Below are 25,981 nucleotides of genomic sequence, written 5' to 3'. Positions count from 1 at the left end.
GAATCATACCCATCAGGAAGATCATAATCATGCTCATTCACAAACTAATTTTAATCCGTCGGGTAGCCGTTCGAATCTTTCAATTTCGAATGCATCTACCCACGGTAAATCCTTTGCCGATATCGTAGCAGGAAATTCGAACTCCTCCCCTGTTCGATCCATGGGTACCCATTCTACTTGTTTCGAATCAAATGGAAAAAACCCTACCGCCACAGGTAACTCCGCTTCTTCGTCTACCGGAAATTCCAATGGGAAATCACATGACATGTCTGCCTCTGATTTTAATTTTCTAACTGAACAATTGAATCTAATGATTGATGCAATGTTCAAAGCCACCACTATGACTGAAGCAGTTCAAGTAGGTGTAAAATTTACAAATCAAATTGTTATTGGATTACGTTTTTCTAATGGATCCAAATAATAATTTAAATATTTTAAATTGGAATGCTCGTTCTCTGAATGGTAAAGAGGATGAGCTGTTTAATTTTCTTACGGTTAATAACGTGCATATAGCAGTTATTACCGAAACGTATTTAAAACCTGGATCTAAACTCAAAAGAGATCCTAACTTTTTTGTTTATCGTAATGATCGACTTGATGGGGCATGTGGGGGAGTTGCAATCATCATTCATAGGCGTATAAAACATCAACTGTTTTCATCATTTGAAACTAAAGTTTTTGAAACTTTAGGTGTTTCTGTTGAAACACAGTTTGGTAAATATACTTTCATAGCTGCCTATTTGCCTTTTCAATGCTCTGGACAGCAAGTTAATTTGCTCCAAACTGACTTGCGTAAATTGACTCGCAATAAGTCAAAATTTTTTGTCATTGGTGACTTTAATGCCAAACATCGGTCATGGAATAATTCTCAAAGTAATTCCAACGGCAGAATTTTATTTGATGAGTGCTCTTCAGGATATTTCTCAATTCAATACCCTGATAGCCCCACATGTTTTTCCTCTTCTAGAAATCCATCTACGATTGATTTGGTCTTAACCGACTCTAGTCATCTTTGTAGCCAACTGATTACTCATGCTGATTTTGATTCTGATCATGTCCCTGTTACATTTCAAATATCCCAAGAAGCGATTCTCAATCCTATCAGCTCCGCTTTCAATTATTTACGAGCCGACTGGAATATATATAAAACGTATGTTGACTCCAATCTTGATGTTAACATTTCTTTAGAAACTAAACTTGATATTGACAATGCTCTTGAAACTTTAACAAATTCCATTGTTGAAGCCCGGAGCATTGCAATTCCAAAATGTGAAGTAAAATTTGAATCCGTGATTATAGACGATGATCTTAAACTCTTGATCCGTCTTAAAAACTGAGGAGAAGGCAATTTCAACGCACTCACGATCCTGCTATGAAAATTATATGGCAGGATTTGCAGAAAGAAATCAAGAAACGTTTTGCTCAGTTAAGAAACAAAAATTTTGAAAATAAAATTTCTCAATTGGACCCTGGCTCTAAGCCCTTTTGGAAATTATCTAAAATCTTGAAAAAACCTCAGAAGCCAATACCGGCATTGAAAGAGGAAAACAAATTATTACTAACTAATTGCGAAAAAGCTCAAAAACTTGCTATGCAGTTTGAAAGCGCGCACAATTTTAATTTAGGACTTACTAGTCCAATTGAAAATGAAGTTACTCAGGAGTTCGAAAATATTCTCAATCAAGAGAACGTTTTCGAAAATGCCTGGGAGACTGATCTGGAAGAAGTGAGAACTATTATTAAAAAAATTCAAAAACATGAAAGCTCCTGGCGATGATGGAATTTTCTACATCCTCATCAAGAAACTTCCAGAAAGTAGCTTATCATTTTTAGTTGATATATTTAACAAATGTTTTCAATTAGCATATTTTCCTGACAAATGGAAAAATGCTAAGGTTGTTCCAATTTTAAAACCAGACAAAAATCCTGCAGAAGCTTCTAGCTATCGTCCAATCAGTTTGCTTTTCTCCATCAGTAAACTTTTTGAAAATGTTATTTTGAACAGAATGATGGCCCACATCAACGAAAATTCAATTTTTGCCAATGAACAGTTCGGATTCCGCCATGGACATTCGACCACTCATCAACTTTTACGTGTCACCAATTTGATCCGTTCCAACAAATCTGAAGGCAATTCTACTGGTCTTGCTCTTCTAGACATAGAAAAAGCATTCGACAGTGTTTGGCATGAAGGTTTGATTGTAAAATTAAAAAACTTTAATTTTCCAACATACATTGTTAGAATAATTCAAAGTTATCTGTCAAATCGTACACTTCAGGTTAATTATCAGAACTCCAGATCTGAAAGACTTCCTGTAAGAGCTGGTGTTCCTCAAGGCAGCATTTTGGGACCAATATTATACAATATTTTCACATCTGACTTACCTGAGTTACCTCAGGGATGTCAAAAATCTTTGTTTGCGGATGACACAGGCTTCTCCGCCAAAGGACGAAGCCTGCGTGTCATCTGTAGTCGATTGCAAAAAAGTTTGGATATAGTTTCTTCATACTTGCAAAAATGGAAGATTTCTCCTAATGCTTCCAAAACTCAACTAATAATATTCCCACATAAACCAAAAGCTCTTTATTTGAAACCTTCAAGTAGACATGTTGTCACGATGAGAGGGGTTCCAATAAATTGGTCAGATGAAGTTAAGTATCTAGGGCTCATGCTAGATAAGAATTTAACTTTCAAAAATCACATTGAGGGCATTCAAGCCAAATGTAATAAATATGTAAAATGTCTCTATCCCCTTATTAATAGAAAATCAAAACTTTGTCTTAAGAACAAGCTGTTGATATTCAAACAAATTTTCAGGCCAGCCATGTTGTATGCTGTACCAATATGGACTAGCTGTTGTAATACCAGGAAGAAAGCTCTGCAGAGAATTCAAAATAAAATTTTGAAAATGATTCTGAGGCTTCCTCCCTGGTATAGTACCAATGAGTTACATAGAATATCCAATGTTGAAACATTGGAACAAATGTCAAATACAATCATTAATAATTTCAGGCAAAAATCGTTACAATCTTCTATTGCCACGATTAATGCGTTATATGTTTAGGTTAAGTTAGGTTAAGTATGTTAAAAAAGTTTTTTTTCTCTTATAAGCAGGTGAAATCAACTCACCTGTAAAAAAAACTGAACTGCTACGGCAAATGAAATGTAATATGTTGTTAACAAAATGTTAATTAAATCTTAAATTGTTTTACCAAATTAGGATGATAGTGTTGTCAAATAACACAGAACACCTAGATATAAGAAATGAATGTAATGTTTGGAATGATACTAATAAAAAAAAAAAAAAAAAAAAAAAAAAAAAAAAAAAAAAAAAAAAAAAAAAAAAAAAAAAAAAAAAAGTTCCAACATGTTGATCACATCTGTCAACCGGAAAATTCAATGGCTTGTTCAAAATTCTAATATTTTCCTACCCTTTCGAGTCATGTGATGTCCAGTGCAGACAAATCCTATTTATTTATTTACTGTCCACTTATGGTGGACCAGGCTCGATGAAATAGAATCCCAAACGATAGGTTGTTCGGTGGCTGCTGGCAATATGTATAAAGTATTTGGCTCAATACAGGACCAGTTTGCTTCGGATTCAGCACGGGAATGTGAATTGTTCTTTCGTTCCGTGACACGCTCTTTTTCCTCTCATTGGCAACAACAGCACATACACGGAAATGTTGCAAATCGTTTGATATGTACCCGGATTAGCGTGCGGCAGACACAAATATTGATCATTGAAACAAACGTGAACATGAGCATGTTAAATATTGATCGAGCTAATGAGGAGAATTTTTTATTTTCGCTCTAGTTGAAAATATTTAATTTTAGTATGCTACGTGATTCAGCTTCCGTTCGATACTGGATGACCTTTGATCAAACTGGAACAAAAATAGTTCTTGATTGACATTTCGAACTTTTTGATTATATTCGAACTTCTCCCCCACACCCCTCCCTAACGTTTTTCATATGAGAATAATTAAAATTTTGTATTAGCCATAACGGTTGAGCCTACTCCCCCTTCCAATAGAGCTTTACGTAAATTGTGGATGTTTATTGTTCATAGAGATATCGATTGAAGCACAACTTAGACGATTGAAAATTAATGCGATAAATTGAGATACTCACTTCATAATACAAAACTCATCACTTACACAAATCCCATCCAAATGAAAATTCCCATTTTGCAAGCTTCTCATCCATTCGTCAGTTTTTACGTCCATGTACTTATGAAACAGAGTAACCGAAATCTGACCCGCAATGTCAAGGGACGGGACCGCAAAATTAATTTGCATTTAAAATAACACAGTTTCCTGATCTCACGAGAACCGTTTCGAATACCGGTGGTCATCGTTCCACGAACTGGTAGGTACTGGTGAAAATTAATTGAATTCCAGATTTTTTCCTCCAACGCGTTGCTCTCTGCTACATGTACCCTTCAATTAGGAAATCCATGAATATGCAACAATTGCCGTAGTAACCATCCACGGACTTCCAACTGTAGAACTCACATGCTGAATAGTGGTACGGGAGGTTAGGCTGTTCCTTCGGAATCAATAACACCGATTACATTAACTTTAAAGGATAGTTCACAAAACGAATAGTCCGATCTGATCGAAACACCAGCAGTGGAAAAACCAGGTCGAAAGCTTGAGATGATGATAATTTAACTTTTTTTGATCTTTCCGGTACATTCAATTAGCCTGGCGAATTGGGAAGCTGAATTTTTTATCGCCCCCAAAAGAGCACTTGCCACAGAAGTGCACATGAAAATTACTTAAGCGGAAGGGACCGACGGCAAATATGCATATTAATATGACAGCCTCACGTGGGTCCTTGAATTTCATGAACATTTTCCTCCCATATCAATTGGCGGGAAAATTAATTATGCCATCATAGGCGGTAGCTACCTAGTAATTAAAATAAAAGTTTGGCTTCTCTTTATACTATTTTGATGTCAAAATCATCGCCAATTTCACTAGAAAATTAAGTAACCTTACAAAAATGGATATTTTGGTGGTTTTACATGAATGTAGTGAATTACACTTCAAATTTCTATATTTTTGCTATGAAATTCAGAATAAAATCACATGAATAGCTTAATACAAACATGTATGTGATTTCCCAGTGAATTTCACTTGTTCTGGAGATAGAAATCATGTGTTGTTATCCATCGCATCAAGCTGTGTACCAAAATGTATGCAGCAGTGAGCTTTGATCCCTTTGAGTCCCTCCTTTTGTAACGTAAAAATGCTATTTATGATCCAAGAATGGAATAAAATGTTTAAGAAAGAAAAAACAAACAATACAAATACATAATATATGGTACTGCACATGGGAAATAATAAAAAATGCTCAATTTTATTCATTTAAAACATACTAAATTTAGCAGTAATAAGTCACTTAAATTTTTCAAAAAAAACTTTTTACTAATGAAACATTTCACTTTGATATAGTAAACTAGATATAAAAATCTACTGGTGATTTCATGCAGCATCTAAGGGAAGAATTTTCTTGGTGTAGATAACCAAAAGGGAATAAAATGGAACGACAATATACACTTAATCTTTTTTCTGCCCGAATATTGATATGAAGGGAGGGGAAGAAAGAAAGGTAAAATCTGAGAGAGGGCAGACAGTCGGCTCTGATTGCGAGCTCCCAAAAGTCATAGCGAACCTGTCATCAACTGTCACTGAAAACCGCACATTGGTTGGGCAGAGTGTAAAAATTTAGCCAAACTAAAAGTGGATGTGATTCAAAGTTTGGGTTGTATTTATATGCTTTTGTAAATAAAATCGTTGAAAAAAACATTGTTGATTGGAATCATGGACGTATTCTGATAAGCTTCCTAGAAGGCTTTTATGTTTCTGGTAAGAATCCTTAAAGGTTTCTGATGAAAATCCTGCTCAGTTTCTGGTGACAATACTGGAAGGTTACTATTGGAAATCGTCGTAGAATTATTATGAAAATCCTAGAAATAGTCTAATGATCTTTATGAGAATCCTGGAAGAATTGTAATGAAATTCTGATTTTAGACGAGATCTCTCCAATGTTTTTGACCGGAATCCAAGAAAGTTTGGATAAGAATTGATGTGAGTCCTGGAAGTAACTCTGATGATAATCCAAGACGAATTCTGATGAGAATCCAGTAAGAAAACTACAATCATTTAGGTGAGAATCCCGGAAAGATTTCAATAAAAATTGTGATGCAAAGAATTCTGGGAGGATTCTGTGGCGAATACAGAAAGGATTCATTTGAGAATCCTGTAGTGATTCTGATGAGAATCATGGAAGGATTCTAATGAGTATCCTGGAATTATTCTGATGAGCATACAAGAAGGATTGTGATAAGATCCCTGAAACGAGTCTGACTATTTTGATAAGATTCCTGGAACGATTCTGATGAGAATTCGGCATCGACGCTGATGAGACTACTAAGAGAATTCTGATGATATCTGATAAGAATCCTGAGAAGATTCCGAAGAGAATCCTGAGAGGTTTGTTATGAGTGTTTTAAAAAGAACACTCAAGGATCCTGATGTAAATCCGAAGAGGATTCTGATGTTAATCTTGAAGGATTCTGATGAAAATTCTGAGAGGATTTTTACAAGAAGTCTGAGAGAATTCTGATGAGAATCCTGATAAAGTTTTGATGAGAATTCTGTGAGGTATCTAATGATAATCCTTCAATTACTCTAAGGTGAATCCAGCGATGATTTTGATAAGAATTCTGCGAGAGCTCGGATAAGAATCATGAATAATTTTTGATGAGAACCCTGAGAAGAATTTGATGTGAATCTTGTGAAGAGCAATGTGAATCCAATGAAAATCCTAAGAAGATACTCATGCGATTTCTGTGAGAATTCTGAGAGATCCTTGATATAATCAATCAGAAACATTCTATGATTCTCATCCTTTCCTCCAAGATTCTCAATGGAATCAGAATTCTGAACTTTGTTACTAAACCTGAGTCTCAGCACAATGATCGAATAAAGATTGGTCTCGGATAATATGCGACACTTTATCTTGGGTGGTATTTTACATCGCGTAGGTAAAAAATAATAAATTTTTGGGTAATACTAGTTTAGAGTGTTATGTTTATGTTATCGCGAACTGTCAAGTAGTTTTCAAGATGCATTCAAAACAAAAAGAGCTACGTCAGCAAATCTTGGGCGCGTTGATCGATAATAGGCTTGGAATCCACCATTCCACCGTGTTCCGCGTTGTGAAGATGTTCCAGGAGACGAAAACTATCAAGTGGCGCGGTTGAAGCGGCCGAAAACCGAAAACGGAATACCCAGAGAAGGCGCGGAAGATAAGGACGTAACCCTTTATTCAAGATGACCAGTAAGGCTTCCGATGGTCATATTTTGTCAACCATATATGATTTTATATAACACAGTTTGGAAATCAACATTTGATTTGGATTGGTTCTCCAGGAACGCATACTAAGACTTCCGGCCTCCCATATCTTAAGATGCCCAATGGCCAAAAATTATTCCACATGAGCTCGCAAGACTTGATACATACTATATTCATAAACTTCCACATAAATACATCCGAAATATTTCAAAATGTTATCAAGAGCCACTGCTGGATAAAAGGTGTACACTACAGTTCTGGCCGTATTTCCAGAATGATCACCAGTATCCAAATCTACATGAACGGTGTAACTAATCCCCTGCACAAAACTGTTTAAACTTTGAGAATTGAACAGTTGAGCAGTGTTAAGATTATTTCCATCAAGGAGCACCTCACGGGTGTAAAACAACACAAAAGAAACATGACGGACTCGTAAACAGGCTCGGGAGAACATACCGAAATAAATAGCAAAAAGTTCGCGAACATTCACTCGCGAGCAATCAAAGAAGTGATTTATTATGGTTTTGACGGACTAAAAATGTATATCCATCAAATCGACAGTAAACTACCAGTTTTCAGTCGAAAACCCTTGAAAAGCATAAATCTTGATGGGGAAATAGCTATTTTTTTTTCTCAAAACACAATTGACTCTGAACAGTTCCGAACACGTTCACGAATCACTTTAGCTTCGTTTACTCGCGAGAACGAAAGATGCGAATAAATCAGCACTCTGATGCTCGCGAGCTTTTTGTTTTGCTTTATTCCGGTTCAGCAGACAAGTTCGCAACTTTCCAGCACTGCAATTGAGTCAAAAGATATGAGCACAAGATGGCAAAAAGTCGTCCTTGCCATTCAAGGGTTTATTACTTCATCACTCTTGATATTGCCCCTCAATATATTGATGTCTGAATGTGACATCAATACAAAGACTTGAATATTGAGTTGGAATCAGGTACAGTCAGTGACATGAGTTAGTAACCAAATGCAGTTTTTCCATACAAAATGCCCAACTTTGGGGTGCTGTATCTCAGCTTCTGGTACTCCAAATTGGCTGAAATTTAGATGACGAACTACAAATAACCTGAAGTTTTGCCTGTAAGGGAATTATTATATTGCAATCATTTTACATAGAGTTTCAGAGGGTTGTTCAAAGGCAAAAGTAAGTAACTGAGAGACTTTTTAATTTAATTCAAAAACGGTAAGTCGTAGAAAGTTGGTGTGTTCTGCAAATTTGTGTGACTTCTGAAATTGAACAGCTTTGTGGAATAGATCAACTTTCCACGACTTACCGTTTTAGAATTAAATTAAAAAGCCTCTCGGTTACTTACTTTTGTCTTTGAACAACCCTCTGAAACAATATAATAATTCCCTTACAGGCAAAACTTCAAGTTATTTGTAATTCGTCATCCACATTTCAGCTTATTCGGACTACCAGAAGCTGAGATACAGCACCCCAAACTAGGGCATTTTGTATGGAAAAACAGCATTTGGTTACTAACTTATGTCACTGACTGTAAGTTTGAATCGTGCATTTCAATATTACCCCGTCAGGTGATTTGTTCCATCATGGCTGACCCGACTTATAATTGGTGAAAGTATTGTGGATAAGTATCAACAATAAAAGCATTGTCAATATCGTTGTCGTCTAGAGGCCACGTCATAGTTGTTTTGTCACTCATTATTATTAAAATTGGATCGAAATTTAAAGCAATGCACTTTTGATCACCTTTTACGTTAACTTGACTCGACAAAAAGGCAATATGCACACTCAGTTGAGATCGGATAATTTTCTTTCTTTTGCCGAGATCCGCACAGTCAAGCGGTATGCATCTGAATTTTAACTGATATAGAGTCCGTTAATCAATTACGTAAGGGTTTATGGAGGGAGGGATAGTTTTAAATTTCTTTGGCTGAAAAATTGTTCTACGTAATTAATGACAGCTGGGTGCCGCTGACATCAAACTTCACTTTTGCTGAGATGTCAGAAAACGAACTTTCTATTGACATTTCTCTTCCGTCATAAAGCTCGAAAAACAGCTCCCTTCAAGACACCTTAACACGTTTGGCTTAGTTTTACAAATATTTAAAATCGGAAATGCGTTAAACTTACTTTTTATGAATATAATAAGCCAAGAATGTTGAATTTATTATGCTTGATTGTATAGAGCCATGTCTTTAAAGTTTGTACGGATAATTTGCGGGCACCCTGTAAACAGATGGTACTAAATCAACAATACCACGCCAGATCGTGGCCGCATCCCTCCATCCTCGGTTTTGCCCCACGCTCGCTGTGCACTTGATCCGCCCACGTAACTCGCTGCGCTCCGCGTTTTCTTGTACCAATTGGGTCCGAAGCAAACACCATCTTCGCAGGGTTGCTGTCCGGCATTCTTGCAACATGCCCTGCCCATCGTATCCTTCCATCTTTGGCCACCTTCTGGATACTGAGTTCGCCGTAGAGTTGGGCGAGCTCGTGGTTCATCCTTCGCCGCCTTCCACAGTTATTAACTGAGAGCTTTTTCTTTGCCAAAGATGCCATTTTTGCATTAGAATATCGTGTGGCAAGTACGATGATACTCTATAGCAAGTACGATCTACTCTATATATATGCTCAGCCAAGTCAAAGAAATTTCCACTACGAAAAGATCATGGACCAATCGAGAATCAGCAATTCAGCATGAGTTTGCTTTGTAGCCGTATACTCTAACCACTACACTGAGAAAAATCTACACGCCAAGGTCGTGTGTTTTACTTACAGATTTGCGCAATAAGAAAAACCACATGACTCGAGTGTGGTAACCATATGGATTCCGTCATTGACTTCACGGTATGATTACATGTGTATCAACATTAGGTTGTCATGTGAAGCCAACATGAATGTCTAAATGTTAAATAATGAAAACCGACTAATTTGCTTATTGAATTCGAAATGTAGTGGCTTTAGATAGCCATGTGTGATGGAACATGATGGTTATGAGACTAAAAGAATAAATTTGGTAGAAGAACGCTTGCTCCCCAAAATGTGAATTCGAGGCTCCTCTGCTTGTCGCAAGCTCACTTGAAAGTTGTTTTATTTTTCAAACTAGTGAGCTAGCAATAAGTGGGGCGCCGCAAATCTATTATTTGGAAAGCCAGGCATTAGCATATTCCATTATATTCGAAACTGAAAACCAGGAAAATCTGTTAGTAGAACCCAATTTTGCTGCTAAATTATACATTATAATCAACGTTTTTTATAGAAAGGTAGAATCCTGTTATATCGGACAACTTCACTAATAAAAGAAAAAAACTAAATCACTAATTTTCACTTTCAGCTTCAAAATTTGCATCTTCTGGAAGCATGATGATGACTGTTCAACACGAGGTCCAACCGCAACTCAGTTTGTTATGGGTTGATCACTAACATTTTAGAAGTTTTTAACATGGAAATCGATAGCAAAACTCATCCATTTCATCATAACAAACTCATTGCGCATATCAATGAATCGACCAACTTGAACATGGTGATCATGGCACTAGATAGCCATAGGCAAAACACATTGAACCCGTGTTGGGTGATGATCTATGGCGTCCCTAGGTTGACGTGTAACACACATGAAGTTTGCAAGAAAATCACAGCACATCGATATGGACGTTCATGGATCGATCCATAATTTTAAACACTCAAATCGAGCGTGTGGATTCTTATCAGTGTAGGCTAAGAAAGACTCCTGACAGCAGTGTTGATAAGCTTAAATCTCATGCTTGAAATTTTCATGCAAAATCACACTCAATCAAGCCATTAAAAATGATTCAGTCATAAGATGAGTCAAAAACATGTAAAAACTGCTGTTGCTTACGCGATAAAGGATTATTATAATACTACCAGACTAACAAGAAAGCATGGTTTTGTGCAAGTAAACTGTGAAAATACTGTGTGTTTTCCGACATCCTGGTTACATGACCGGCCCACCGCAATCTCCCAATTTTTGTGTGGAGGATTTTTCATACAGTAAAGATCATGTTTGTTGTCTATCAGTCTCTTGAAAATGGGGATTTAAGCCCTTCCTTCCACTCCTCCAGTAATTGTTCTGTTTTTGTTCTATAGGCCTGTGCAGACAAATAGTCATTGCCTACACTGTTCATCGAAGTGCTGCTCCCTTCATTATCTCTGCACAACTGGTATCGCATTGTGGAGTGCGTTGAGCTTCTGCTAGAACTTCCGCGTATCTTGAAACTGGCATAGCTTTTCGACCTTCTTGAAATCCAAGTCCTCCTGGCGGCTTATTTTAGATTATATTAGATTGATTGTAAGAACCAAATAAAAAAAGCTAGATGCTAATTCCAATATTTGTCCAATTTTTCTAATTACCGTTACAACTGATTCTGACTTGACTCCTATTCACTTTCCAAGCACTCCCTAATCGGTAATCAAACAACAAGCAACATTAGGGCAATGACCAAGCCGAAACAACAGTTGATGGCTGTCGGCGATAGCGCTATTATTGAAAATGTCACGTAGCTTTCCACCCTCCTGCACACTTTACAATTGCGGCAGGGGCAATCAGAGGGAAAATCGCAATCAGCCGAACTGGCCAAGTCCTAATGCCGGACTAGACCCAGGCTCGACTCGTGGGTCTACTCGAGTGGATTAGGAGTAATTAGGTCATCCATCGATTTAAGCGCCATCCATGACTCGCAAGTTACAATCAGGCAAGTTTAATGTTCGATCGAAATGGAAGGCAATCCCCATTCCGATGGTTATCTGCGCGCGGGGTGGTTGACGGTTTTCGTCGTCGCCCCCGATGGATGCCGCCTAATTGAAAACCGAGCTTCGCGAATGGCGGTAGCCGTCGTCATTACGATAAGAGTGGATTTTGCTGTTTTGTGGTGAGAATTGAAAAAAGAAAAAATCAATACGTGACGACGTCGACATTCGGTGGTGGTTTCGGGCGCTTATCTTGATTATTGTTGGGCGTTAGGGCTTTGGATTTATTCTTGGAATTAAGGCCTAATTGGATATTCCGCTGAAGGATCATTAATTTAATTTCGAATACCTTCACAATTTGCATCAGAATCTAGTTATATTTATATGAAGCGTCGATTGAAATGTTGTAATGGAGATAAAACTGTACCTCATAGATTCTCGTAGTGATTTTCACAGTTGCACTTTGAGAAAAAATATTTTCTTTGATAAAGTATCAGGCAAAGTGGAAATAAGTTATGGAAGTTAGGTTAGGTACTTTGATGTCCTCGGAAGGCTTTAAACATTTTATTTACAATTAAACTCAAGTCTGTTATTTCACTCGTTTTTTTGAAACACATTCATAAACTTTTTGTTTGCTCTATCTGATTCCAGGTCGTTGCGGTCATGGCAGCCCTTGTGAACAGCTTTGCTACGAACTGCATGATGGAATGTACGAATGCGACTGTACGGAAGGATTCGAGCTGAACAAGAATGGATACAGTTGTCAAGGTAAGTTTGTGTTTTATTTGTCTTATTGGTGATTGAACTAGTATATGGGCCTTCCTTGGCCGAGTGGTTAGAGTCCGCGGCTACAAAGCAATGCCATGCTGAAGGTGGCTGGGTTCGAATCCCGGTCGGTCCAGGATCTTTTCGTAATGGAAATTTCCTTGACTTCCATGGGCATAGAGTATCATCGTACCTGCCACACCATATACGAATGCGAAATTGGCAACTTTGGCAAAGAAAGCTTTCAGTTAATAACTGTGGAAGTGCTCATAAGAACACTAAGCTGAGAAGCAGGCTCTGTCCCCGTGAGGACGTCAATTCCAAGAAGAAGAAGATGGGATTAATAAAAATAAAACACCATAACGGAAAAGCATAAAGAGAAACATTCTCAACCTGTTGGCTGTGCATCTGTGCTTCTATTACGCTCTTGACGTTTTCCCGTTATGTTCTCTTGCACTCTGCGCAGCCTGCCAGTGGTTTGCTCTTGAATGTTGAGCAAACAGCCTTTTCATCTTCCTTCGCTTCTCTGTCTCCTACCGTTGCGCATCCTCTTCTTCCCTTCTAGCTTCCTTCTCCTCCTGATATCCCCCGGCGTTGGAGGTTGTCACCAGAACCGGTTGGGGAGACATCCGCACTGATAGTGCCCAGACCACCGGCGGTTATCGCAGGGGAGATCTTCGAGGGCGGAGGTCGATCAAATGATTCCGATTGGGGGTTGACTTCCGGTTCATTAGCGCCGATCCGATGCCAGGTACTGCTCTCTGCTTCTCGTTTTGCTGCTCTTCCCGCCAGTTTCTCTACAAAAATAGATGTTATCTCCACTATGTTCGCCAGATTCCAAAGGTTAGGATCGCTTACCATTTTGCTTACCATTCTGTCTGCATTGAAGTCCTGTCCAAAAGCAGCCGTCGCTGCACTTCGTTCCATGTTGAACCTCAGGCAATAAGGCAATCCATGAGACAGCTGCGATCAGCTGGTTTTTTTGTTTACCAAGAGCTTTTGACGTTTCGCGATCGGAGTGACCGTTCGATTACAAAGGAAAATGTAAAGCTCCGGCAACACCCACATGCTTTGTTTACGCATTCGTTTCGGTTGCATTCACACTTTTAGCTGTCAGTCCTATCGCGGAAAGTCCTCATGGATAGCCTTATCGAAGCAAATATATTCCAGCGGTTCCCTTTCTCTCACAATACACAGGACCAGGCTTGGGAACTGTGACCACTATGAACCACAGTTCATCGATTCTGCCAGTCAACCAAAACATAAAGCAGCAGCAGCATCAATAGCATCAGGCATTGCGCTGCCAACGGTTCACACACTGCTTGAATGTTTTTGTCTCTCCACTACAACCCCCCCGCGAAGTGACAGATAACGCAATTTTCACGTACCTACTTTCAACGTAAACAATGGGGCCATCCACCGCTGCCGGCACAATTTTTCACTATGGCAGATCGGAATTTTGTTTCGTTGTTGACGGGTGCAAAACAACGAATGGAATGAAATGAAATAAGGGCGAGTCTGATATTTTCGTCTGCCAATGGAAATAAAATTAATAAAATCATCAAGTTTAAGCACCAAATGAACTTAAGAGCGTACCAATTCGTTCGGTGAAAAGATTAAATGACGTGTTAGTGCTATGTTTTACGAACTTACTTACTCAGGCGAAGATTACTTTCTATAAGAAATTACTTACAGCCTAACTGATTTGTGGATCTCTTTTATGCCCTCAAAAGAAAGCGCTGGCCATAACATAAAATAAAATAAAATATTGTGGGCCTCGTGGCCGTGCTGTTAGTGTCGTTAGCAGGGTGACCAGCGCACCGGGAAATCGGGAAAACCGGGAAAAAGCCGATAATTTCGAATCACCGGGAGAAAACCGGGAAATATACGGGAATTTCAATTAGCACTGGGAAAATTGTGCATACCAAGTAATGTTTTAACCAGCACAATCTATAGTTTAGTGGGTTTTTACAAAAGCTTCTGAATTCAAATCCCAAGTTAGTCAATAAAGTCAAAAACATATTATTTATACAAATGTTACCGTTCTAATCCAGTAATTTAAAAACATTTAATGAAGAAACATCTTGCGAAAAGTTTTTCATATAGTTTCATGAAGCATTAAAAACTCCATAGTTTGGATATTATAAATTTCTCTAAGAAAGCTTGCAATTCACTGAGATCAAATTAAATGCGTTTACAACCTATGATATTAAATGCCATTCGTTTCTTGTTTGGGCTTGGTAAAAATAGTATACAATTTTAATTCATTTCATTTCATTTTTTATTGCTGTGTGCGTTTGAAATGCAAACATCAAATGCGGGAACACCAAAAGCGGTAAGATTTTTAACAAGAAATGCGATGTCAAAGATAGATTTTCCTTGCTAGGGCGGTGGTGATTTATATAATCGTTGCTAGGTGTCCTTTGATTATTTGGTGTTACCGCATTTGGAGGATGTTTACTCAATATTTGCACCTCAAATGCAAACAGCAATATCAGAAATAATTGAACTGAGAAAATGTTCTAGATGTGTGGGGATGAAACATAACAAAAAATTCTATGCTGATGCCCATCAAACGAAATGTTGAACAATTGATTGATAAATTAATTTATTATGTTAATTATTATTATTATTATTATTATTATGTTTACAACTGTTTAAAATTTAAACTATGGTTCAAACTATTTGACCGTTTAAAATTTAAACTATGATTCATTCAAAGATTGACTCGATCGCATCATATAAACAAGGGTCAAAAATTTTTTTTTCACACTGAACTTTTTCGTAACATATTCCACGATTACTTAATATGACCGTCGTAAAATATCGTTTCATAGATCAAACTGAAATTTAGCAGAATCAGTATAAGCCCCGAAAATTTGAATGCGCAGGAAAATATCTGATTTCCGTCTACCACTAATAGAAATGCTTTGATTTATGACCAAAAAACTACCAAATAAGTACTTAAAAGTCGTTTGAAATGGTGAAAAAATCACAATAATGATTTTTAGCATATCATTAAACCGGGAATATTTTTGAAATACCGGGAGAAAACCGGGAATTTGAAATTGACTTTTCACTGGCCACCCTGCGTTAGGCATTTAAGCGCATCGCGTCATTGGGTGTGGGTTCGATTTCCGCTTCAGCCATTGAAACTTTTCGTCAGGAATGTTTCTCAACTGTGTCACTGGAGCATCCTTATCCATTGTCTAGTGTTAAGTTCCATTCCGTACAGCTATATGGCTGAAGACGGTGTCCTTATCTTTTTATTTGAGATCGAATCAAGTCGAAAAGTGATATTTTTTTTATTTGCAGTTTTTTCCTATGCGGATTAGAACACTTTTTCTCATACTCACCACCAGAGGTCTAAGTTTCAATCAAATAAGCCTATGAACTAATATACGATGACGTCACGCTGCAACTTTCAGCGTGAAGAAAACCTTTACTGCGGGCGATGTATACAGAAAAATAAACGATTTCGTTGCACATTCATCCACGCATTGTTCATCCGGTGAACATTCGTGTTGGCGTGGATGTCATTTTATGTAAACATATTTAGATCGGAAAAAATCAACATGAAAAGAAGACCGTGGATAAGTCTATTGGATGAACTATCCAGCTTTTTAAAAGCGGTAATGGCCGCCAACAGTTAGCTTACTTTCTGGTAGGGATCCAACATATTGACGTTTGGCTTTGGTCCGGTCAATTGACTTGTCCACCGGTGTGATAAATTCACTCGGTTAACCCGTATAGGCCTGAGTGAAAGAAAAATTACTAAAACTCTCACCGCTCAGCGAATACTAAACGGATTTCAATAATATTTTGGCAGTATACTCATACACATATCTAGTTTATAAAAGTGGTCAAAGAATCTCGGGAATGTTCCTGTGGCTGGAGTTATTGCGGTGAATCTCTGGGTCAGGTTGGGTGACAAGGGTTTTGTGCTTCTGTGCCCCTGGAGGAAGGCAAATTTCAAGCCACAGATAATTTCTAGAATCGGCTATAATGTGGCCACTATATCAAGAAGTTTTAAGAAAAACGCATCAGCGTAAACCTTCTGATAATCGATTTAATTTAATAATTATATCAACTGCATTTGATTGATCCTAAAAATGACCATTTTCGGGTCCTCGGGATGCCTAAAATTTATGATAAAGTGCACAACTTGTATCTTAACATCTGTGTCAAGCTTATGGGAATGCATTTTAGTGAACTGTTATGTTCAATCTATTCTTTTAGAGATTTGAAATACCTAACAAATCTAGAGCCGGTTCTTCAGGACATTAAGCCCGAGTGGCCGCATCTAGTTCACTCTAAATGGTGCAAAACTATTAATTTATTATGTTGAATATCAGATCTTGATGATTTATGCAAAATAAAATAAATGTAATTGGAAATAAATAATGATTATTTAGAATGTCCCAAAAAATCGCCTTGATTCAAATGTTACGTAACGAAGAAATTTGCCAATTTAAACCCCCTTCCTCCCCTTCCAATTTATTGTAAGGACCGAAACACTACAAAATATCCCTTACCTTCCCTTGTTGTGTTACGTAATATTTGAACAATACCTAACAAATTTGTCTTGCTTTGAATTGACAAGTGGTCAAAAAATAATTTCGTAAACAAAGGAACGATTACTATAAGCACCTTCAGCATGCGAACCACATCACACCACTATTCAAAACTCGCTCGTGAGCCATACAAAATCTTCCCGATGACCATACAAATCCTTTTAGAGAATCGCTATTTGGTGATCACTCGTTTATTATGATGTTACAAATGCCAAACAAAAAATGTAAAACTATTTTTATGTCCATCAAGCATAATTCTAGTTTACGCCCTATTTTGAGCACACTCCATGATTTCATTGAGTTTGACAGTACCACGGACCAAAATTTTTCGGTACATTGACGTTGTACTGCAGCTGTCATGATGCTCCCGGGTTGCTCCACTATGATCGTTTTCGGGCAGCCATCTCGAGGTGAATGATTGAAAAAAAAATGTTAAATAATTCAATCGCTATTATTTCGCTTGTATTTTCAACTAATTGAAATCTATTAGCGCTAATAGCAAGAGCACAATCATTTCGTTACGATACATATAAACAAGTTCAATTTCATGCTGCCTTTATCGAGCAAAAATGCAAAACCCCGAAAACCGGAAAAATCGTGTCACCACTGTCCTTGAGTCATTTCTCATTCGGGTTTGAAAAAAAACGTTAGGAAAAAGAAGATTCCAGTTTTGAAGAGTCGTAACTTTTTTTTGTTTTGAACGGTCATGGTTTGCTTTGGATTTTGATGGTCGTGTAGAAAAATGTGAATGTCGAGGTAGTAAATGTTTGCTACAGTACATTTCCCATCCCTGCACAGGACCGAACAGGAAAAGAGCGTGACCGAACCGTTGCGAATATTGTTTGAAGCAACCGTGACTTGACAGAAACTGTGTCAGGTGGAAGTTTACTTCCCCATGCTCCCTGTTTACCCAGGTCGACACATTCGGGATGAGTCTGTGGGCCCTCCTACTTTTCTCAGAGGCATCCCTTTTTTGCTGCCACTTCACTAGCTAGCCGATCGTCGCCAATTTCTCCACCTGCCCAGTGCCTTTCCGCTGATAGCACTCGACGTTTTTTCCCAGGATGATGCAAATCATTCTGATGATATTGTAGTGTATGTGCTTGCTATTCTCATGGCCATGAGCCGGTACGTGCTATTGAGCTTGCCCCGGTTGCGCTTGGTTTGCAGTGATGCTCCTGGAACTCCGTATCTCAGTGTCGACAAGCCAGATGACACCTCCTACTGCTTCTCGGTCCATGAGCGTTCGATATGGTCCTTGTAGGTGTGTTTCACATGCATAGCCGACATGGCTGTTGAAGTTTAGCCGATCGTCTATCATCACGCACAAGTGTCTTAGCGATCATGTCATCCAGTTCTCGACCATGCTTATTGCCTCCATGTCACTTCCACTTCCTCCAGCGTTTCGCCTATTACTGTTAGGACGATGTCATCCGCAAAGCCGACGATCTCGATGCCCATGGGTAAATACCTCCAGTGATAGTATCCAAATCGTACGTCTAGCTTTGATAAAGCCTCCAGTAGGATGTAACCCTGCTGCCCCACTCCACAACCCATGCATTGAAGTTACCTCCAATCAGCACCGCTTTTACGACCAACTAGCTCGTCGGTCAACTCCTCCAACATCCGACTAAATTCTTCAAGCGTCTATTTTGGAGGCGCGTAGCAGCTGCAAAAGTTACTTCTGTTGATTTCGGCGATCAAGAACCCCGCGTTTGAGCTGGCAACCACTTCCTGGATAGGAAACTTACCCGTTACTTGTATTGCCACTGCGCCTGTGATATCCGCCACCCGGCGTTATTGAGTGGTACTCGATACGGTTCAGCAATTATCGCAACGTCACACTTAGTTTCTGTTGTCGTTTACCACACCAGTTGCTGTGCGGTGTTGCAGTGATCTACATTGCCTCCGTTACTGTTGGGCTGCGATCACCTTTTAGTACGCACGGCAATTGAAGCTGCTCATCGAATGTGTGTTTTTTCCTCCGGTGAGCAGAGCAAGCACCTTGGTCAATTCTTGCAGTCTTTTCTCAAGTGACCTCTTTCTCCACATTTCCTGTACAGTTCGGTTCTGTCCGGACCTTTACAGCACGCCACCGGGTGTATGAAATTCATGCACGTGAATCATCGCATCGGTGGCCTATTTGCTCATGCGACCAGTCTCAGTGGACATATCGACCAGCCAATTCTCACATTTCCTCTCTCCACCAGTTTGTTCGCCGTGTCAACTGATATCCGAATCGTCGCTGACAGTGTGCCATCGAACGACTTTCTCAGACGGATTTCCATGGCCTTCCGTCAAAGCTGCATTGCTTACGCAGTTCCTCACTCACTTCGTCCACGGTTGTTATCTCACCCTCACTGCTTCTTGAGTAAGTGCTCTTATGTCCACTTCTTTCACCAAAGAGTTGGCTACTAGCTCCTAATAGGGCGAGCTCTTGATCGCTGGGTCACTCTTCAGCTCAAACATAATTTCCCCTTTCTGGGTGCACCGCGTTCATGCGCCATTAAACTGCGTGCAAAATTTACGTATATCACCTCCACATTTGTACTATTATCCTATTATATGCGATCGCGTATTTACTGGGTAAGCTTGTCCGCCGCTGCTAACTCCGTAACCTTTTCAAGTGCCTTTTTGGCAAGCTCTGCTCTTATCCTCAGTGCTTTCTACTCGATAAAGCAGTGTTGACATAGGATTTGATGCTCGACAGCGTACTCTTGATCGCGGTATGTACATTGTGCCGGTCCTTGATGAACTGGTTGAGTTCATCGAGCTTATTCTTCATCTCCGTCAAGCTCTAGTTCAAAGGTTTTTGTCCTCCTTGATCAGCGTTGTTGCTCGATTTCGGTATGTACACTGGACTCTGAATTCCTAATCCTCCTTGTTGTCCTTGTGTTTCACATTGCTTCGAGCTACTTCTATACGTCGGTAGATTCTCCGTGGTATGCACCGGCGATCGTAGCACCTTACTGCTTTTCTGAAACGCGCTCGCGTCTTCGACTTCTGCTGTGTTGAACTCCATTGTATCGGCATTGTTTTGCAAATTCAGCCGCTATCCTCGCCCGTCGTAAGTAGTCGCCTTCGTGATCCAAAGGTGATGCTTGCAAGCAGTGACGCCATGCTAGGGTTGACCCGGCTTCTTATGGGGTGCCAAGTTCGAGCCAGATCGGCACAAGTCAGGAAAGGTTTAACTGAGTCTACTTCCACCAGATAAAGTGGCGGGTTTAGAACGTACTTGGAGGCCTACCAATGTTTTGACGGTACAGGGCAACCAAACTACATATTAACCCTCTCGTATTTTCAGTGAGGTGTCATCCATCCCTGCACGACCGTCAGCACTGCAGCGCGGTTCATATGCGTAGACCGTAGTCGTGTCCAATGGACACTGTCCATGTTCTTATGCTGCCAGTCTTCCATAATCAGGATCCCGCAGGCCTGGATCGTAATGCTCCGGGTGGTGCTCCTGGTGATGAGCTAAAGTACTTTGAAAGCGGTTCGGGTCACTTGTACGGAGACGTGCTTGCAGACCTCTGGGTTTTTGTTCGAGTTCAACAGAGTCCTGCATTGAACCCTCGCCACGTCCTAGGCAACCTCACCTTGGACTGACTCGAAATCGGTAAACCGGATCCAGGGCCCGGTCCAGCTCAAAATCGTGTTCTTGAAGATAAGTACGAGTGGCATCGAATACGACATGCTCCCCGGTTTCCTCCACATCAGCACAATTGGGACACACAGGAGATTCTGAGCGAGTTTGACATATTTCGTACAAGACGATGGGTCAATCTACCTTTAGTGGAGTTATCCCATTCCTGCTTTCAACCTTTCAGTATTGTCTCTTTACACGCATTGCGTACTCCTCTGGTACCTCTTTGATTAAATAATAGAAACAAGAATTCTTTTAAATTCTTTCAGAAATTCTTCGAAAATGGTTTGAGAAATTCTCGAAAGATTCGTCAAGGTTGCCTCCAAAACAATTTGGAGAATTACTACAAGAATTCCCCAGAGATTCTTCCAAAATTTAACCCGAGATTCCCCCAGAGATTTATTCAGCAATTGCTCTGGGATTCAACCAGGAACTCTTACTGTAGTTTTCAGTGATTTTTTAAAAACTCTTCAGGTTTTTATCCAGTTCCTCAGAGATTCTCCTAGAAATTTCACAGAAATTCCTAAAAATATTAACAAAAAGAAATTTTCTAGAGATATCCGCTGGAAATCTCTCCAGAAATTCCTCAAAAAATCCTCCAGAGATTTCTACAGAAATTCTCCAGTTAAAAAAATCTCCAGATATCCTTTCAAGAATATCTTAGGGAATCCTCAACAAGTTCTACAGAAATACTTTCGGCAATTGCATGGGATTCTTCTAGGAACTCTCCAATAATTCCTCCAGGAATTAAGGTAAATACTTAGAAGATTCATAAAGGAATATCACAGGTATTCCTTTAAGAATTCGCCTGGGATGTTTCCATAAATTTCCCAGGTCTTCCTCCAAAAATTAGATCAGTAATTCGTTCAGGAATTTCGCAGGGATTTATTCAAGAGCCCCCAGAAATTCCTTTATGAATTTACCAAGCATTATTCCAGAATATCTCCAGATACTCCTCTAAAATTTCGCAAGGGCTCCAATCCCTAGGGATTCCTCCAAAAATTCCCTAAGAATCCTTAGAGGAATGAATTTTCGAAGGTGCCTCCAAGAATTCCACAGATTCACAGATTCTTCCAAATTATTACAGATTATACAGATTCAGATATAACAGATTATACAGATTGACAGATTCTTCCAAATTACTCCACAAATTTGTCCGGGATTCCTCCAGAAATTCCTCCAAGAATTCCTCCGGGATTTCTCCAGAAATTCTTCCAGGATTCCTCCAGGAATTCCTCCGGTATTCATCCAAGAATTTTTCGGGAACCCTCGAAGAATATCTCTTGGATTCCTACAGGTATTCCTGAGGATTTCCTCAAGGATATTTTTTCGAAATTACAGCAGGAATCCTCCGGGACTCTTCCTGGATTCTTCCAGAAATTCCTCCCGGATTTCCAATTCTTCCAGAAATTCCTCCGGGATTTTTTCGGGATTCTCCCGGGATGTCTCCAGGATATTCTCTGGGATTCCTCCACAAATTCGATATTGCTCCAGAAAGTCCTCCAGGATTTTTCCAGCAATTCCTCCGGTTTTCCGCGATTTCTCAATTAATTTCACCGGAATTCCTTTATGAACTCAACCAGGTTTTCCTCCAGGAATTCCTGTGGAATTTCTTAAAGAATTCCTTCAAGCGCTCCTCCAGGAATTTTGACTAGCATTTCAGCAGGAATCCTCCGGGATTCTTCGAGGATTTCCTCCAGGATTCTTCCAGGGATTCTTCCGAGATCATTCCAGGATTTTTGTTCGTAATTCCACAAGGAATTCCTCCAGGATTTTTCCAGAAATTCCTCCGGGATTTATCCAGGAGTTATATCCGGGCTTCACCTGGAATTCCCCCGGAATTTCTCCAGGAATTTCTCCGTGATGCTTCCTCCGAGATTTCTGCCCAGAATTCCTCCAGGAATTCCTCCAGGATTTCTCCAGGAATTCCTCTTCTGGGATCCCTCTAGAAATTTCTTCGAAATTTGTACGGGATTCCTCCGGGGTTCTCTATAAAATCCTCTGAGGTTCCTCCAGGAATTTTGTCAAGAATTCCACAAATATTCCTTTATGAATTCAACCGGATTTTACTCCAGGAATTCCTCTAAGTTTTCTTCTAAAATTACGAAAGATTACGCAGAAGTTTTTTCAGGAATACCTCAAGGAGTTTCACATTAGATTTTACCATGGGTTTTTCAGCAATTTGTTCAGGGATTCCCCCAGGAATTTCACCAAAAACCGTTTTAGAACATTGTCCAGGACATACACCAAGAAAATTTTCAAGATTTTTCAGGAATACCTCCAGGAATTCCGCCAGGATTTCTATCAGGAATTTCGCCAGAAATTCATCCAAGAATTACACAACGAATATTTCGATACTTTATATTTTTCACAACGAATATTAAGATTATTTATTTTCACCGGAAATCCCAATACGAATAACTTATGAAATACCTCCAGGAATTCCACAATGAATTTCCTCCAGGAATTTCTCCGATAATTCCACTAGGATTTTTTCCAGAAATTCCTCCAGAAATTTCTTCAGGATTTTCATCAGAAATCCCACCAGGTATCTCACCAGGAATCCTAACAGAAATACCTCCAGAAATTTCTCCAGGAATTACACCATGATTCCACCAATTTTCTCAGGGATTTCTGCAGGAAAATCATAGTGAATTCCTTAACACACTTCACAATGAAATACCTTACAGAACTTTGTCCTTACAGAGCACCAAGGAAACATTCAAGATTTTTTAGGATTACCTCCAGGAATTTCTTTAGAAATTCAACCAAGAACTCCTCCAGATTTAACCAGGGATGCTCTCAGGAATTCGACCAGGAATACTTCCAGGATTTCCGCCAGGAATTTTTCCAGACACTCTATCAGGAATACCTCCTCATCTAGAATTTATCCAGAGATTCCATATAAAAAACTTAGAAGTATTTACAAATTCATACAGGAATTCCACCCAGAACTGTTCTAGATATTACACCATGAAGTCTTCCAGGAATTCCTCCGGAAAGAAATCCCATCCCAATTTCTTAATCAATCTCTTGAACATTTCTCGAAGGAGTACATAGAGGAAATCCTTTAAATAATAGTAGAAATCCCGTTGATATTCCAGAAGTAATTTCTGAAAAAAATCTTAGCAAGAATTCATGGTTGCGTCCCTGTAGCAATATTTGGAAAAATCTCTTGAGGGATCACTGGAAACACTCAGCAAATATTCGTAGAAGATTTCATGGAAAAATTCTAGGGGCATTTCCAGGAGGAATCTCTCAAAAAATCCTGGTGGATTCCTTGGGAAATTACTGTTAGAACCTGTGGAGGTATTCTTGCAGGAATGTCTATAGGAACTTCTGGCTAAATCTCTGGGAAGAATCCCTGTAAGAACTTGTGGATTTTTTGAAGACATCTCTGCAAACAATTTATGATGGAATCTTTGGAAGAATTCCTAGAAGTAAGCATAAATACATTCATGAAGTAACTTTTGAAAGAATTATTTCAATAATCACTTGATGAATTTCTGGCAGAATCCGCAAAAGAATTGGTGTAGAAATCCTTGGAGGAATAATTATGAAAATCATCAGGTTTTGTTTTGTAGAATCTCAAGAGGGAGTTCGTGGATTTTTTTTTCTGAAGAAATCACTAGAGAAACTTATGGAAGAATCCTTATAGGAATTTTTAAAGAGAGACTACTTAAGGAATATCTGCAGGAATTTCTGAACAAATCCTTTTAACTATTTTCTGGAGAAATTCTTGGTGAAATTCTTGAAGGAAACATTAGAAGTTTTTCGAAGAAGTCCCTTGAGAAAATTGTTGATCAATCCCCGGAGGAATTTATGGCGGAATCTCTGAAAATATTCCTAGAGAAATCACAGGGAAAGTTCCTAGAGAAATATCTGAGAGAATCTCTTGAGAAATTATTGGTAGAATCTATGAAACAATTCATGGAGGTATTCGTTGAGTAATTTCTGAACCAATTCTTAGGTTGATCGTTCGAAGAATCTGTTGGGACATTACGAGAAGGAAATCTTAGAGGAATTCCTTTTTAAATTGGGTTATTTTTTAGAGTGATTTCTTTAAGAATCCTTACAAAAATCAATGAAGGAATACCTGTAGTATTTCTAGAAAAAATGTTGAAGGAATGACTGGCAGAGCTCCTGGAGAGATCTCTGAAGAAATGCGTGGAGGAATTCCTGAAAGTATCCCAAGAAGAATTAATGTGTCTTTAAAAATCTTTGGAAAAGGCCCTGCCCGAATTCCTGGGAGGAGTTTATTGCGAAGAATTTCTGGAGTAATCTCTGAAGAAGCTTCTAGAGAAATTCCTGGTGTAAGTCTAGAAGAAATTCTCGGTATATTTTTGAACTCCTGAAGTCAATACCTTGAGGAATTGCAGAAAGAATTTCTGAATAAATTCTTGTAGGAATCTTTGTATAAATTCTTAAAGGAAGCCTTGAAAGTAGCCCAAAAACAACATGAGGTTTTTTTTTATTGACTTTTGGATGGATTTCTGGAGGATTCAGTGCAGGAAATACTTATTTCTAAAGGAATCTTTGAGGAAATGTCCAAAACAATTCCTGAAAAAAATATCTTAAGGAATACCTGGATGAATTCCTAAAAATATCCCTGGAGGAACTTTCGGAGTAGTTCTTTGAAGGGATTTCCGTATGGAGCTGTGAATAAATTTCTGGAAGTATCTTTTGTGAAATCCTTGGTATAATCCATGGACAAATTCCTGATGGGGCCTGAGAAACTTAAACAATTATTGCAGGGATTTCCATAAAAAGTCAAAATTAGTAAAACTAGACAAAACCATGGAAACTTCTTTAAATAATAATCGAAGATATTTCGTGATCAGAATAATTCCCGACAGAAACACTATAATTTTAGAGTTTTCATCAGTAGACTTGCGAATTATAGCTGTTATTTCTTATCAATCTGTATTCCTTCCGACTCATGT

General features: G+C 38.8%; 1 protein-coding gene across 1 annotated transcript in view; it reads left to right on the top strand.

The window, feature by feature from the left end:
* The window catches only part of LOC5578284 (pikachurin), a 783,038-nt gene that overhangs the window by 278,462 nt on the left and 478,595 nt on the right, over positions 1-25,981 (top strand). The window contains exon 3 of the mRNA XM_021842555.1: positions 12,708-12,824. Within this exon, the coding sequence (XP_021698247.1) occupies positions 12,708-12,824 (117 nt within the window). The remainder of the gene's footprint in view (positions 1-12,707; positions 12,825-25,981) is intronic.

This window comes from Aedes aegypti, chromosome 2, assembly GCF_002204515.2.
Source record: "Aedes aegypti strain LVP_AGWG chromosome 2, AaegL5.0 Primary Assembly, whole genome shotgun sequence".
NCBI lineage: Eukaryota > Metazoa > Arthropoda > Insecta > Diptera > Culicidae > Aedes > Aedes aegypti.
The sequence above is the reverse complement of the archived record's forward strand: the minus strand, read 5'-3'. Positions and strand labels throughout refer to the sequence as shown.